Genomic DNA, 17,118 nt, shown 5'->3' on the forward strand with positions numbered 1-17,118 from the left:
TTCGATCCACAACTGGGTATATATATTTCCTAGCGAAGAGTTTTCGGTCTATGTCCTGACGTTTCAAACTCTGAGGAGTGTCAGACGAAAAGCTTTAGTTTACTAAATGTTTGCTTTTTTTCAAAGCCATTTTCAAGAGTGTTTTCCAATACACAGCAGAGACAACAATTTCCACAACTGCGTCTAAATATAGCGATTATCTTTATTTTCCTTTGTGAATCAACAATTTTACAGAGCATGGAAAATTCATGCATTCATACTGTAAACCTTTTTAAATGATTTCTTGTTCTACAATATTTTTAACTGAACATTACCAATTCAAGGTAAAAATTCCCCGTTTTCACCTTAAAAACGATACTAACAAATGGCCAGAGGAGACAGAAATCTAATCCTAACATGAAATTAAAAAAAACAAGATGGCCAAATTCTATATTTCTAAAAATAGATTTTTATTCTGCAGATTATCAATATTGTTTACAAATGGAAAAATACATTCTTCCTATATTGTTGTAAACAAAATTTTCTCTGCACCTTCTCTAAACGTCTTTTAAACTTTCTTTACACAGATTCTAATGCTTTTCAAGATACTAAGAGATACCATCTATGCATCCATATGATACATGTCAGAATATCATCAGGAATAGGATTATGCATCCTTTCTAAACATGAAATTAATCTTCCATCTCAAATTAGAAATGCGAAGTGACTCACCAGTATGATAAATAGTTTTCTCAAGTGTCTTTACAGCTTCAATAATTTCAAAGTTGGCTAAGTTTCGTTCGTATATATAAACAAGACCGCAAGAGTCATTACAACCTCTAGTAAACCATTGATACTGGATATCAATTCTGTCATGTCCATCTGCGCAAAAAATACAATAATATTAAAAAAGACTCTTTTGAAGTAAAATGTATAGTGAAACAATATTATGTCGAAAAAATATGTGCACTTCTGCCAATTTCTTTATAGTGTTCAAATTCATCAAAATTTGCTCAATTATTATCCTCGATTAGTCTACCTATTTAGAGATCTTGAAAAATCTTATTGGATCGTATCGTTACGTATCGTATCGTATCGTTACGTATCGTATCGTATCGTTACGTATCGTATCGTATCGTATCGTATCGTATCGTATCGTATCGTATCGTATCGTATCGTATCGTATCGTATCGTATCGTATCGTATCGTATCGTATCGTATCGTATCGTATCGTATCGTATCGTATCGTATCGTATCGTATCGTATCGTATCGTATCGTATCGTATCGTATCGTATCGTATCATATCGTATCGTATGTACTATGGTACTGTATCTTATGGTATCTTATCGTATCGTATGTACATTGCATTGCATTGCATTGCATTGCATTATGGTCATGATTATGATTATTGTCATTGAAGGTTATGATCTGACCTTCAAAAGCAAATCATTGTAAGTCTTATCTTGGTTTTTAAGCAATCATTTGACCTGAAGAAAATAATATCCCGCTCTTTACCAGCTGGATCCTAACTGATTTTTGTTTTCGTGTAAACGCGAAAAAAATCTGCCCTTATGGGATGAACGTTTTACATTGGGTTGGAATCTGTGGTTGTGGGCAAGCTTACACACACTGGGACGTCAGACGAACTATTCGTACCTGTTTATGCAAATTTGCAAGTCGTTTATGGAAAAAGTTCAATTTAAACTCAACTATAATCTTACTAGCTGGAAGATTGTAACTATATAGAAAGACTTAAAAAGAGCTTGGGTCACTGGTGATCATCTTCTAATTAAAGAAAAAGCAAGAATCTAAACGATTTTGATGTCGCAAATTAAGCAGCACTGTTTAGAATACTCAGCAATAGGACTAAATATCTTCAGATAAACGTATGATTAAAATAACCATCTCCTTTTGAAGCCTTCTAAGGATTCCACTGTAAATTTTGTAAGCTTTTTTGCAGGCCAGTGATTTATTTTAGCAAAATGTCTAGATAACACCTATCTTATGAAAAAACATCGAGAAATCTCTATTATTCTGGTAATCTGAAACATTTGCCGCATCTGTTTAGAACTGTCGTTATCAAATAAAGCTGTGAGGCTTTAGAAAAACAGATAACTGTTTATGAAAACAAAAGCTAGAATCCATAATTTAATGTCAAATGTTTTCAATAATATTTATAAAAATAATGAGACAATCCATTTATACTGTGCTTTAAATTCAAAAAGTTGTTTAATCTTTTAAAAATGTTTCCAGGTAGCAAAAACAGTGAACCAAGTTATTTTTTTCAACGATTTAAATAACCAAACGCAGTTGTTGCCCAAAACAGCTTGAATGAGTGAATTTTGGAACATTTTCGTATTAATCTCCTTTCCTGTACTCCCCAGAGTTTCCTCCTACTCAGGCTTGGATTTCGTTCATCAAAATGCCGTTGTAACAGTTGAAAGAGGGGAATTTAGGGAGGGTTTTTTTTGGGGGGGGGGGAGAAGTTAAAGATGAAAAAGCCAAGATTCAAGATTTTTGAAATATTGACAGCTTTTGAGAGCATTATTGATTGTGCAGAATTATGCAAAATAAAACCCACATCTGTGAAATACAAGATTTTGACACTTTATTGCTTGCAAAAAGCTCAACCTTAACGTCAAACAGAAACATTCTTTTATCAATAGTAAATAATTGTGATAGTCTTGGGCATATTGCTGTTCAAAATTTTGCAATCTTTAATAACCTTCTTGTTACGTACGACTTGAGTGCAGATTCTTGTTTGAAAAATTGTTGCCTATTTTTTCCAAAATTTATAGGTTTATGCATAGAGCTTCACTTTAGGCTCTTTTTGTTTTAATGTGCTGCACGCACCCTCGATTTTTGTTTATTGTCAAAAAAGTCTCTACACATCCTTACTGCCTTAATAACAGTTTAATCTACAGAATAAATTCATCTGTAGAAAAACAAAACTATTTCAAGAGATACTTACAACTCTCTAACGCAATGTAGCAGATTTGCTGATCAAATGGATAGTAACGGAGGTTCATGTGACAAGCACCTGTCAATGTTATTCTGAAAAACGAATGCATATCAATAGAACTTACAAGAAAGCATGAAAAAAATTACTAGCAGTATACGTCATAAGTAATAGTAAGTAGATCAGTCCTAGAAAAAAGTTAGACTTAATGTTTCAACTGTTTCTAGGCAAATATTTGATAGACGTTGTTGAGAACAAATCATCAGTTTTCAAAATGATAACTGGTAATGCAGAATGATTTAGTATGAGTTTGAGAGAATTATTGTAGTATAGACGTTTTTTGCAGGTATGTTCATCTTTTTAAAATCCGCACCATCTTCATGCAATACTGTTGATTTGAAGTCTGGGTGTTGTCCAATTACCTGTCATTAAATGATTAACTGCTTTTAGGATATCGTGAAGCTAGACATTTAGAAAAGCTTTAGTTCTTTACGAGCGGTGAATTAAAAGCTCTGGTGTGCATTGAAAATGTGCAATAATTAATAAACTGACCTGGCATGATAAACGATTTCGCCTGTTGATAGATTAACAGTCATAAATCTATTTTCAAGAGTCACGTGGTGGAAATTCGATTTCTTTGAGTTAATGAATATGGTGTCAGGCACCCAGATCTGCTCTACGTCAGAGCCAATTAGTTCTATTGTAGCATTCTCATGATGAATCCCAGATATATTGAAACGAGGATCATTCCAGAGCTGCAGAAAGTACAGATCCACCTCGAATTCCTAACAGAACAATAGACATTAGTAAGCAATAATTTTACTAACGTTAACAACATAAATTTACAATAAGACATCTTCTCAACGCCACAGATCACGAGGAAATGTCTCAAAGACGCAGAATATAAGAAACACAGTCAAACAGTTCTTCAAATTTTGTCCAAATTCATTTCATTTAGATTCCATCATAAATATCCATACGTTCTTTTCACATAAAAAGATGAAAAAGATAAGATAGGAACTGCAATTCATGTGATAAAGTAAGTATTTAAATAAAGTTCACAAAAATATTGGTTTTACTTGCCATTTCTACTTCACGGATATTTCCAAAGGACAATACAATAAAATTCAGCGCAACTTGAAGTGCTTTCTCTGCAAAGTTAGATAAAGATTTAAAAACATTAAAATAACGATCCATTGAATAGTACGAATGAATATGATACCTAGAATTTACAACAATAAAAATAGGTTTTACATAAAATGAGCTTTTTCAACTCTCTCGTGTTAGAAAGTTTTTATTTGGGAAGAATCTTATAATTTTCACAGTAATACAAAAATAAATTCATCTTTGCTGACATTTAAAAATCTCGCGTTCTAGCGCACGATAAACGCTTGAAACTGTTTTGATTCGTCTATTGACAACGGAGCAGCTCCCTGACCAATCGGACCAATGAAAAAATTTGCTTGCAAACACCTGCCAATCACCATTGTTTTAACCTCTGCCTTCCCCCAGGATGCAGTGTGGCAATGAAAGTCTCTGTTTAGACAATGGAAAGTCTCTATTTGCTCATTATTTGCTTTCTAGATCATATTTAAAATTCCATTCTTCTTCACTTTGTCTTCGATAATCCTCTTTGGGCACAACTATTGCCATATCTCAGTTAGCAAGCAAGCAACTTTTATCACATTCAAACTTCCAAAAGTTACCAAAGAAACAAATTTTGAAAATTGGGGCAAAATTAGACCTTTTTTATTTCCTTTCAAAAATCTAACTACCTGAAATTTCAATCTCCCAACTTTTCTCAGTACATCAAAGGAGAATTAACCAATCACTTAACAGGTTAGAGGTTATTTAGAGAAAGCAGATAATTGTTTTGGGCATGAAAGCTTGCACCTTTGCATGACTCACCCAAATTATGCAGTAGATCTGTTAAATAAATTATCTTAGAGGTTTAATTTGATTTATTACATACAAGTGAATTGAATCAAAGCAGCAAATCGTCTTATTGAAAATACTAACTGGTTTTGTCACATAGCACCCTTCAAAGAATATAATTTATCTCGGACATCAAATCTTGCACCAAAAAGGATTCTAAAAATGTAATTTGGGCATGTCAAAGAAGCCCGTTAACTTTGATTTAATTTTGATTATGTCTTTTCCTTAAATCTCAATGTCTTTAGTTTTTTTTAAGCTCAAAGACCTTTTGTTAAGGCTTTAGTTTAATTTGTTCTCACAGAATTTGAAGGTCAGGGAGAAAATTCGTTCAATACGATGAATGCACCTGCTGAATCCATTATTAGAGCAGGCTTTTTCTCAAATTTTGGAAACTAAGAGCATCGAAACATTCATTAAATCAAAAACATTATTGACCTTCCTTAATTCATGAACAAAACGCCAGCTCTGTATTCAGGCATAAGCTTTTGCTGTTAATAGCTAATAATCCTTAAATTTGTACATACTTTGTATAAGCTTACTTTTTTAATTTCTTTTCCATGTGGTGTAGCCTGAACTCCCAGAATAGGGGCTGGAGGGTCACGAGTAGTAAAATTTACCAATGAAGACATAGATAAAGAGAAGTTTAGGTGCTCTTTCACCTGCCGATAGATGATTTTACCATCATTTAAGGGAATTTTTGCGCCAACAAAAAATTTACCGACAAACTCATGAAAAACGTGTCACACCCCCTGCACCCTCGCTAGCTACGCCCCTGTATGTTGTTTATTGTTTCATTTTATTGCTTTTGATATGCATAAATCGCATATGACTATTCAGCTTATTCACATGATGGTAGGTGTTTCATTTGAGACCATAATATCTGACTGAAAAGTTGCAAGCAAACATTTTTGGTGCTTTTAACTGGGAAGTTTACATCTCTGCACTACTCTGTGATGGGCTCATAGAAAAAGCAGAGGATGCTCTAGACTTCAAATCACTTAACAGTTTAGTCTAATACGCTGAATATTTTGATTGCAGTAATGTTACCTCCATATAACGGTCTGAATTTCTTGTCATAGGTTTTCATTACATTTTCAAACGCTGTAGATAGCTCTGCTGGTGTTGGCCTTTTGTCTTGTCTGTAATGAAAAAATAATTGCTCAGAATTGGTTTGATTTATAAATGATTGTATTCGGTATTGAGTATTTCCCAGCTGATTATAATAATTAAATGATCAACAAGCGTCAAGATCAAAAGAAAATTATTTAAACATTTCTTAATCAGTAACAGCAGTATGAAAGTTGAGGCTAAGTTCTAGATTTTTTCATTGATTGTCAAAAAATTATAAACTTGGACTATAATGGTAAGGTGAGTACAGGCCGAGAGTTGTAATTGAGAATGGGGGAGAAAATGAATCTGGTACATAAATGGTTAAAAGATCCATTAATTTTGATTTAAGCCAGAAACTTATTTGTGGATATGATGGAAGGAATTCAGCTTTCTCGACGCTCAAAATAATTTTTTTCGGGATAGATCTTCAATTCATATGGATTGATCCTGGAATTTTTATTTTGAAATAATCAACGTTGCAAAAAAATAGTTGCGATTACTACCCAATAATGAAGGAGTATCTAAAACCGATGCGTGTAGTTATCCCTTCGGATCTCAATACCTGGAACTAATAGCTTTTGCTGGTTACAAATCATTGAGGTTCTAGGGAGCATGTATGTATCTCTAGTGTATATGTAGTTTGGTGAAGGTGACAAAGTGGGGCAGTATAAAGAGGAAAGACAGTATCCTTGCTTGTTACTATCTTAGCCAAGCGCTCTGCATGCATAATATTCATTTTTTTTCGTGCTGATTTAGTTCAACGAGCATGCCGTTGTTTCAAAGTATTAAACTTTTATGAAACTTTGATTTCAAAAGATGACATGACACTGCTTGTTAGAGGCCGTATGTCCCCCATTGTCCTCAGAACCTCTTTTCATGGCCACGATATTCATGCATCATCGATTCAATGCACAAATAAACAATCAGAATGAAGAACCACAATAGCGTAATTTCCCTGAGCATCACGAAGGAGACAGACTGCCTTTAAGCTAAAGTATTCTAACAACATAGACTTGGGGTTAGTCATCTAAATGTTGTTACTTGTTTGTCTGAATAAACCAATTTCTAAAAAACTCTTACTTGATGCCATAAATAATTTGCTTGAGCATGCTGTAGTATTTTGTCAAAAAAACAAATAATCTTACTTTCACGGACCAAAGTTCTAACAATGTAAATGTATAAATCATACTTATACTCAGGATTGTAAGCGCTTGCTTTTATCCTATCTCTAAAAGATAGCTACAAATAAGTAAATTTTCGTTGCTGCAGCAGTTGTGTTCAGTAAGCCATGCTTGATTACAACAGTTATCACAAGACAACCGGCAATGCGTGCTATTGTATCCATACATTGAAATACAATGCCATATTGCATACGGTTCTCGGTTTGTCGTCTGATGTGTTTTCTGAGGCTTAGTAATAATTTAGAAATCATTTAGCAAATATTTACAAAAAAATGTCTTTGTTTATAAAAAACATTCACTGTAGATAATATTTTGACCACGAGTTGCCTTTTAAGAATCTGCATTGAAAACGTCTGACGGAATCTTGTAGAGACATTTAGTATATACTATTCAAAACCTATAAATACACTAGTCATAGCAGAGGAGCCTCCTGCAGAGCAATATAGAAGAAAATGTTTGTATTCTAAAGTAACATGCAAGTGAGTAAAAACAAGGCTTAATTAGATGCGTATACAATGCTATTGATCAAGGCCGTGATAGCAAAGAGAGACAATTCTCTGCCGTTAGTAGCAATCAGGACCAACTCTCCCACATCACTAAAAACTTTTTAAGGGTTTAATAGTTTAATCATTTCATTTCACATTATTTTACGCTATGCTAAACGTTTATAGAAATTTTAAATTAAGGTCCTTTTCCAAAAGCAACATAATGAGTTTTTACCTTCACATGCAATATTCTAAATTTGAAAACAATGAAAGCAATTTTAGAAAACGAATAAAATACTGAATACTTCAAAGAAAAAGTATTACGACTAGTTGCTTCTATCAGTGAACCAAAGTTGATTCAGCATAATATAGTGAACCAAAGTTGATTCAGCATAATATAGTGTCCTTTCTTAAAAAGGAAAGAAAATTTGCAAGGGCAGTACAATGCATTAAACTAATTACATTTTTAAGCAAAACTGTTGAATTTTATGGCGGTTCGTACTATCACCAATGTTTAACGGTCTATTGCAACTATCAGCTGCTTCTTTCTAGTTATTCTGATAATTATACACAGAAAAACACTAAAGAGGCGTCATTTTAAAAGCAAAACATCTATCAAAATGCTAGTTTCATGTTTTCCTAGAAAGTTCATTTACTTAAGAATAAAAGGACTTTAGAAATTCAAAATACAGCCCACGCCCAAGTTCAAGGTACAGTTTACCCCTCCCCCCTTTTTGCTTTGGAGTCTAGAGTGTCACTATCCAAAACCTACCTCGTTTAGAAGCTCACGCAAATCTGATGGTAAGACTGTAAGGGAACTAACTTTCTATCTCCTACATTAAACAGTTCCTTGTTAATGTTCAAACAATATAAATTGCCGGTTTTGGTGTCATACATCAAATTTAAATTTGGCTCTTTGATCATCACTACCTTCTTTAACCTTATCAAACCCTTTTCTGACACTTTGTAAAAGTCATCCCTTTTCTGCCAATCCCTATAATCCGCCACCTATCTGACCCAAAAAGCTAATAGCAGCTGCCTTGACTTAACCCTCTTAATCTACTGCCACAGTCTATGTTTTTGAATATCGTATAGTCCCAATAACTCCAACTGCTTTTGCTATTCCCTTGAACATTTTCCAGTACAGTTGAGCTCCTATAACCCAAACTCTCGTTAACTCGAACACGCGTAAACTCAAACGCTCGTTACCTCGAACACGCGTAAACTCAAACGCTCGTTAACTTGAACACGCGTAAACTCAAACGCTCGCTAACTCGACGAACTTTCAACTTTTGCTTGAAGACCGAGTTATCTATCTTACCATTCATCAAAATTCTCACTTTAACTTTATTTCGAAATTCTTCGTTGTTTTGATGATGCATTGTCAAAGATTTTTCATCGTGCTTTTGATTGAATAAACTCACCTTTTCATCGGGGGCTTTGTATTGGGGTCTTTAACAAGCATAGCTGGTCTCATCGTGTTCAGGCTGTTTGTTGCTGGTGTCTTTAATAACTTATTGTCGATATTTTTTGCCCGAATTCGTGCCATGTTGACAAAAACCATTAGCAAAATAAATGAAACTGGTGTGTTCATGTCGGCTTGGAAACAGTCACTTTCAGGCGGGCAATACGTTCTTTTCATCGATAGTCTAGAAAGTAAAAATCCATTATCACCAGCAAAAATTTGAAAAACAGTACTTGAAAATATCACTAGACTTTGACTTATATTGACCTGTACCAAATCTCCCCTGTATTCCAAATGTATAAAGTGTGATGGAAACTCAATGAAAACAAAAACACAAGTTTTCCATTAAAATTTACCTAAATTTTGTGATAAAAAGTATTGAAATGAACCAATCCTTGCCTACAAAATTTAAGCAACAACAAAGGCTTAGCCATACACTATAAGCTAAGAATTTTGTCAACAAACACAGTACGAAGCATATTAAAAGATAAACATATTTTGGAAATATGTATTCACCTTCTAGCACGGTGGATTTGCTGTGTTTGATAACTTACATTCAAAACTACTTGTGATTCTATCACTTAAGCGAATGTTTAGTTTAAACTAAATGTGTTTCAAAACATGTTTTTACCATGGTTCTTATCCATGTGATACCGTCAAAGTGCATATATGTTAAAGTAGCGTACGTTAGAAAACAGCTGGTAAATACCCCTTATGCGTTGCGTTGGTCATACACTTCGTCTTCCATTATTTCATAAAATGCTTCTTTTCCTCTGCTCGATCGAATTTCATGCAACTGAGTTACAACAGATTCATATTCTATCTATGCGTCTATGCTGAATTTCACATTGTTTTATATTTCTATATAATAATCTGCTGTTATTTCGCTATTAGGAAAATGGCGATAAACTTAACGATGTAACAAGATTAAAAGACAAAACTCCTTTGTATTTGCTTTGTTTCTTTGACTGCTGGACCTGCTAGACTCGTGTTGAAAGCAAAAATGTTTTTATAGACAGAAAGACGTCCTGGCAAGGTGGGTTGAGTTTAGACTTTCTGTATCAGCAGGAGTTGCATTAAAGCCCATTATTTGCTTGAATCTCTTTGTAAATCTAGTCATAATTTGGCGCTAATTAAATGTGGAATGACGCACTTTCTTGAATTTCTATTGTTCTTTTAAAAAATATCTTACCATTTTATGATAATTTCAGAATTGAGTTTCTTCTACTCGAAAGCCCTTTTAGACTTGAATGTTTAGCTTAAATTCGGAAAAAAGTACAAGTGCACTTTTAAGAAAGCTTTTGAAAATTTGCCTTCCATTTCAAGCAGCAAATATTGAAAATCTACAGCATTTTTTGACTCTATATTTTACAATGTTGTGTCTTCAAAATAGATAAAAGAAATTTCGGAGAACTCTAATAAAGTTGCTCAAGAAATTGTTTAGAGAAAGCTGCTGTTTTATTTGTTAATTATTGCTAATGGGTTTTAATGTTGCTGCTTGTCGAAAAGTATAAGCTACTGAAGCAAAGTTTAAGGTCTTATCTTTGAGAAAATTTTGAAAATAAAGTTTATTAAACTTTATTTTTGCTCTTTCATCATATTGAAAGTTTTTCGCCAGGATTTATACGAGTTAGACAATAGGCTATAGTCTATATTCTAAAACAACAGATGGCATTTTGAGCCATATTTCATAGATACATCCTAGGATCTAAACTTTAGAATTGTAGATTAACACTATTTAGATCAAACGGAGCTGGTGAAAGTAACACCTGCTGTATCTTCAAGCACTCGGATTAGCAAGGTCGTTGGAAAGTGGCTTTACGAAAATGTCATATTGCTTTTCTGCCTATATTTCCTTGACGTCTGAGAAAACGCCTACGGAGATCCAATATAATGGTAAAGAGATCGTCAACATAAATCGATAAACATTACAAAACTGGTCCCATAACTTGCAGAATATAGAAAATAATAACTTAAGCCGCATTCTTTGCAAGATAACTGCAGAATAAAAAAAATCAAAATTTCAGAGTGAATAAAGTAGGCTGGGAATTTCCATTTGTGGTTAGAAAGCAAAACGAAAACCTGCTTTTTATCAATAAGCAATCATTTTGACAGATATTCTTGAATGACCCTTTGAGAAAGGCTGGTTTTTACATTCAGTTTTGCGTAAAGTTTTGTCAATGAAACATTGTGTTGACATTCATTATGCAAAAATAGGAAGGCAGAGTTGGTAAGCTTATCTACCCTAAACCTAACAATTTTAATCAGTTTGTAAATCTTGCAAATTCTACGCTTAGGATCCATGTGATTGGTTGTAAATGTCAAAGTGACTAACTGATTTAGAGACAGTATAACTGATTGCAGGCACCCCCAATGCTTTTCAAAACAAAACGATAGATAATTCATAACTAGATCGTAACATTTGTTGATCATAGTAGTATTTTCGAAAAAAATTGCCAATTTTTTCTTCCTGCTGACTAATCTTCGTTTCAGGTGTCCATTGTTCGTGCTTAACAGGGTTTATCTATTGGATTTCAAGCTAATCTAGCAAGTGTAGTTTTCCACTCCATGAAATACCTTTCTTTCTGCCGGATAATTGCTCCTCAACATGTAAATGAACCCTATAAAAATATCCCTAACAGGCTGTTACAATGCAAGTTGCCTACGGTACCCTTTGATTTTGACAATCGTGAATTCTCTGTTATATATTTCTATTCGAAACTCCTCCTGCCTGAAGATGTAAATAAAGCTCAGTCTATTATGAGTTGTGGTTTCGCAACCAATTACGTAAAAGCTGTTGCAGTTAAATTTAAATTTCTTACCTTATCCTGTTGGAAAAATCATATTACTGGCGAGTAAGGTAGACGTGGAAAATAACAAATGTGTTAAGGTGATGTAGAAACTTCTTCCCTCTCAGCTATCAATCTGCTTATGAAATCCCACAACGAACGGTACGTGGTCTATCTAAGCATGTATAAAGGCTTATGCATGGAAAAAGTACGAACGTAGTCTCCAACTGCACGACCATCATACCCCCTGCAGCTCATCGTCATAGATGATAGAAACAAGATAATTTCCAGGAGGTTAACTGATTTTCTTACAGCGTGGTTACGCTGCTCAGAAACTTACATTGCTAAATGAAGTTTATGATCATAAGTAATAATCAAGCGAATAAAACTTCAAAGCTTTAGTCAATTTAATCTGCATATTTCTTGAGTTTTATAGTTGTCTTGGGTTCTTTGGAAAGGTACACAGCCATCGAATAGAGCAAATAACGAACAAGCAAGTTTTTCAAATATTTGAAGGTTTACAAACATTCGGTAAGCTGATGTGGCTGAAGATATATATTGCAGACACTTACAGAGGCTCTGCTAGTTACAGAAAGACCGCGGAAAACTTGCTTAGGAAACACAGTATAATACGAAGCTAGAATCTATCCTTTTCTTTTCATTTAAATTAAGGGATTATTAATGATTACGTTAACTAATAATTTTCAGGGAGATATTGAAGAAGTTCAGGTAGTATATGTAATGCCAAGCTTATAGAAACAGTTACGGTTGCAAAATGTTAATATATTTTGCATTCGCGATGTTAAAATTTTAGAATTTTCACTGCCTAGGTAATCCTGTGTGTTCGAGATTTCAAAATACCTGGAGACACCCCGCAGTTAACAAAAGAAGACGTCTTGTGATGTAAAGTTGTTTTGCAAATGTGACTTCTTGGTGACATTAGGGGGATACCACACAAATGCTAGCAAAGTAAAATTGTTTTGCGATTTTTGATACTGACTATTCTGATAAAGTACAGGTTATGGGTTCGTTGCCTCACCTTTAAACTTATGTGCATAGGTTCAGACGAACTTTAGAGTTGGTGCGAGTAGAATAGAAATATATTGAACTGAGCAAAACCTTTATGAAAAAAGAGGAAAACTATTCTTGTACGTAAAAATTTATAAATAAAAAACATTACCAAAATGGCTAGAATTCTCATGATGCATATCACTTTATGTAACTGACCAATTGATAAATTCAGTTTGGGACTTATAGCGCCATAGATGCAAGAAGAACACGATATTTAATCACGTCACAGCTTGCAAAATTTTCGCAAATTTATCTGTATGGGAATTGTACGGCTTGAAATTCGATATACTTTACTCTAGTTCAAAATTAAAAAAACTTTGTAGGGCGTTGAAGAATGAGAGAAAGAAATTGAGTTTTTAAAGTTTACTGTTCTTTCAAAACACAAGATTGTATCTGTTAACGAACTCAGAAGTGGTCGTTCATAGAGAAAACTCTCCTTTTCTCACGCTTTCTTTTTCGGTCAAGTATTTAATTTTGGCATGCAATAAATTTTGTTTCCTGTTATAAGGCAGAATTTGTGGTAGAAATTTGAAAAAAGATAATAATGACGCAACCTATTAATTATAAAGCTACTGACGAGTAATTTTTAGTTTTCCTAAGCCATTATCTGGCCTCTAAAACTTCCATGTAGGAGAAATAATCTACAAGTTCCTTGTGGTTGACCTGTCAATGATTATATTGCTCAACATCGATACCAAAAATTTCAACGTAATCTGTGGACAGGAAAATCCATTTACAGACTTACCATTTCTCTTGGCAAGTAACTTGAAATTTCATCACTGATTAATGAAAACGAACAAATGCAAAGAATAGCTGGTCAAAACCATTTTAATCGCAGGTTGCTACACTGTTTTCTGATGCTTGAATCTTTATAAATAGCAATGTACTCGATATAGCTTGCTATCTATCAAATGCTTCAACGCTTTAAGCCTTGCGGTTCAAATTGCTTCCCGTTGGAAGTAGCATTGTCCTTCTATGTTGTTGTACTTGAATCTAGAGTTAGCCTGTTGCTTATCAAGTCGATAGTCTTTTGCAGAACGCCGACAATTGAAACAGTGAATGTAAAGCAGGTATTCTGCTAAGGAGTCCACTTAATGTTTAGGGCGATTCATTCTTTACTCATTCTTAACAATAGCTAATACATAATTGATCGGCAGAAATAGGGAGACCATTAGCTGTGCCTACTGGGCTTTGTTTCTAAAGTCGTGTAGCATGCATCACACGTTATTGGAGTGTGGCTATTTGCATGACTGCATACTCTTTTTTATTTCATTCAAAGACATAGATAATAGGTTTATGAGAATTCATAATAGGAACAGAACATACTCACACAGATAGTGTGGTATTACGTAGAATTTTCCACAGTGATACGACTATAAATGCTTGCCTGCTTTTGCAAGGGTTGCAGTTTTGTTTCTAGAATACAAGCTCCCAGGTACTGCTAGTAAGGAACTAAATTTAGAGAAAGAAGAATCTTTCTCTTAATTACTTATTTATATCCGTATTTCTAAATTTCTCTATACTACTTCCGACTCTTACATTCAATTACTTGGAACGATAGATTATCATTGCGACATAAGTAATATATGTGCGTATGTAGAAATGTAAAAGAAGGTTCAATGATTGAAAAGATGAACAGATGAACAGATTAGATTATGATGAACAAATAGGTGAACAGCCTTTGCTGAATAAAAAGATACTTACCAGAAAATGTTCTCGTTTTCATTGCAAGCTTTAAATTTGGTAGCATTGTCGATGTAGACTGTAGCTTTAAAATCTTTACAAGGAGTTCACACCACAAAGCAAGGGATAATCGTTTCTTTACTATCTTACAGCCAATTTAAACCAAGAGATTACAAGAAAATTTCATTGACGATATCTTAGCATCTATAAATGCAAAGAAACTTGGCATTAATGCTCTCAATTGAAAATTTTCAAATGAATGATTAATTGAGACTCAGATGGCAGGCAGCAAGCTACTTCATGATAATGCACTCCAGACTGACTTTTCACAAATAAAGTAGTGGATGAAGGTAATTGAATAGCAGAGAATACAATGGAAAGAATTCTGTTACCTTCGGTGCACCTGTAGCAGAAATTGATATGGAAGCTGGCATCGAACTTTTTAAAGCCATCTGCATAGAGACGTTATAATCATAATACCCTGCCTTGCCAGCGTAACAAAAAACGTTGCAGAACTGTATGGGTAGCTTTAAGTTATTTATCCACTAAAAGGAGGTACATAGACAGTACTTAGCCAACTAAAGAGGCGATTGAAGCATGATTCTTTGAAATCTTATTAATTTTACGCTGCTGGCTACAGTATTGTCAGGATTCTAAAAAAATGTATGCTCATTGACCGACTGTGCTGTCCTTAGAGGTTTTCAACTGCTAGAAGGTGTAAGATAGCTAGCATATGTCGCAGTACTAAATACCATCCAATAAGTTCCTTTTCACTTCCCATTTTGAAGTATTTAGGTACGGTAGCCCTCATTTGGAGAAAACTGATCTACAGGGGCAATGCAGATCGTTTATTCTCACCTATGCTGGGATGGGAGATATCACATGTTGGTATCTCAGTAGAAAAAGCCCACAAAAGGTGCCTATCAAGATTAGATGTCCTCTACATATTATAATATGGAGTTTTGCATAGTCTCCAACAGTTTCTTTAAATGCTTAAGTATTTACACGAAACCTGCATCAATTTCATGAATATAGTCGATGAATTATGAAATCAAACAAGTAATTTAGTCATGATGCCCTCAGACTGTTGAGGATTACAAGCTAATTTATCTTTGTTTTTATGAAGTATCAAGCCATAACCTGAGATGCTGCAGAGATCAAAGTCGTCTTTGAATTCTTGATACAAAGGTCCTCTTTCGAAAAAAATCTATACTTCTGTACAGTATATAAATCGCTAGAATTTTCAATGAATTATTCCGAATTAAGAAATATACATTTACTAATTTTTATCAATATGCGGAATTTTTTCTTATTCTAGATGATGTAACTAACAAAAATTTGTGATTTGCAATTGTGGAACAATGTTTTCATTTAAGGATGATTAAATGGTCTCCAGAAATCATAAAGTATTTCAATTTTGGACATTGCTTTGAATCATTTAAGCGATTGATTTGTCATCTATGATTTCACATGTTTCAATTAACAAGTACTATGATAAAAACGTAGAAATGTATCAAATGCATCACATGCAATGTTAAGCTATAATTTGATTAGTCTAAGTGATTAATCATGATTAATCGTTGATTATGTCAGTATGATATTAATGGGATTTTGACTTGTGGAAGCTATAGACCAGGATATAGCTATGAAAGAGCATTCTCCGTCTTATACCAGCAAAAGCTGTGGTTATGTAATGAAGCTCATACTTCCAAGATAATGCGATGAACGAATGATGCAGCGTTTACCAAAGAATGCTATTGAAAACTGATCCGTATATCCTTCGTTTGAGTAAAGTCTTTCAACATACAAAGTTATATTGAATAACAAAATTAAATCCATAAACTTCAGTAGCCGTGCAATTAAACATTTATATTGGCAATGAATGTTTGGTAATGTAAATAAACAAATGTTGGGTTACACTTTATTATCAAAAGCTACTATGTTTGGTATCTGATACTGGGTACTCTTGAAATTCCTATTCTATTGTTTCTTGATACTTTAAGACTTGATATCAAAGAAAATATCTAAAAGCTATTTTTGTGCTGTTCTTTTTATGTTTTTCTTTCTCAATTTGTAATGTTAGGGAGAGGCCCAGGTGCCAATAGCTAAGATTATGGCATAGGGTGAACACCCTGGCTGTCTATTTGCATAGTTGTTTCTAAAAATTCAGGAATTGGCATGGACCCTAAATATGTGTGACTAAAATAAACACCCAGATATTGAGCCTGCTTATTGCTTGGAAAAAGTGAACCTGCTAAGAGCAAATCTCTATCTAGAAAAGTTAGTTATACCCTAGCGACAGGTCAATGCCTAGTTTTTAGCTTCATAGAAGCCTCTTAGAATTATTCGGCAAGATAAATTAATCTAGACAAGTAAAGTATGACATTTGGAGGTTAATTGCATTGTATCTCAGTTTTTATTAACAAAGGCGATGTCAAGATGGGTTGCCTAAGCAGAGTT

At 33.9% G+C, this 17,118-nt stretch overlaps 1 protein-coding gene across 12 annotated transcripts in view; it reads right to left on the minus strand.

Moving 5' to 3' along the window:
- Positions 1-17,118, minus strand: part of LOC135692716 (glycine receptor subunit alphaZ1) — a 59,390-nt gene that overhangs the window by 3,578 nt on the left and 38,694 nt on the right. For 5 of the 12 annotated variants that reach the window (XM_065210987.2, XM_065210976.2, XM_065210977.2 and 2 more), the window contains 6 exons: positions 9,075-9,299; positions 5,922-6,013; positions 4,023-4,090; positions 3,492-3,724; positions 2,952-3,034; positions 712-861 (listed from right to left, as the gene is read on the minus strand). In XM_065210987.2, the coding sequence (XP_065067059.1) occupies positions 712-861; positions 2,952-3,034; positions 3,492-3,724; positions 4,023-4,090; positions 5,922-6,013; positions 9,075-9,292 (844 nt within the window). In that variant the 5' untranslated portion in view covers positions 9,293-9,299. The other 7 variants (XM_065210980.2, XM_065210982.2, XM_065210973.2 and 4 more) reach the window with 6 other exon arrangements.

Source organism: Rhopilema esculentum, chromosome 3 (assembly GCF_057945365.1).
Source record: "Rhopilema esculentum isolate cy_ngs chromosome 3, ASM5794536v1, whole genome shotgun sequence".
NCBI lineage: Eukaryota > Metazoa > Cnidaria > Scyphozoa > Rhizostomeae > Rhizostomatidae > Rhopilema > Rhopilema esculentum.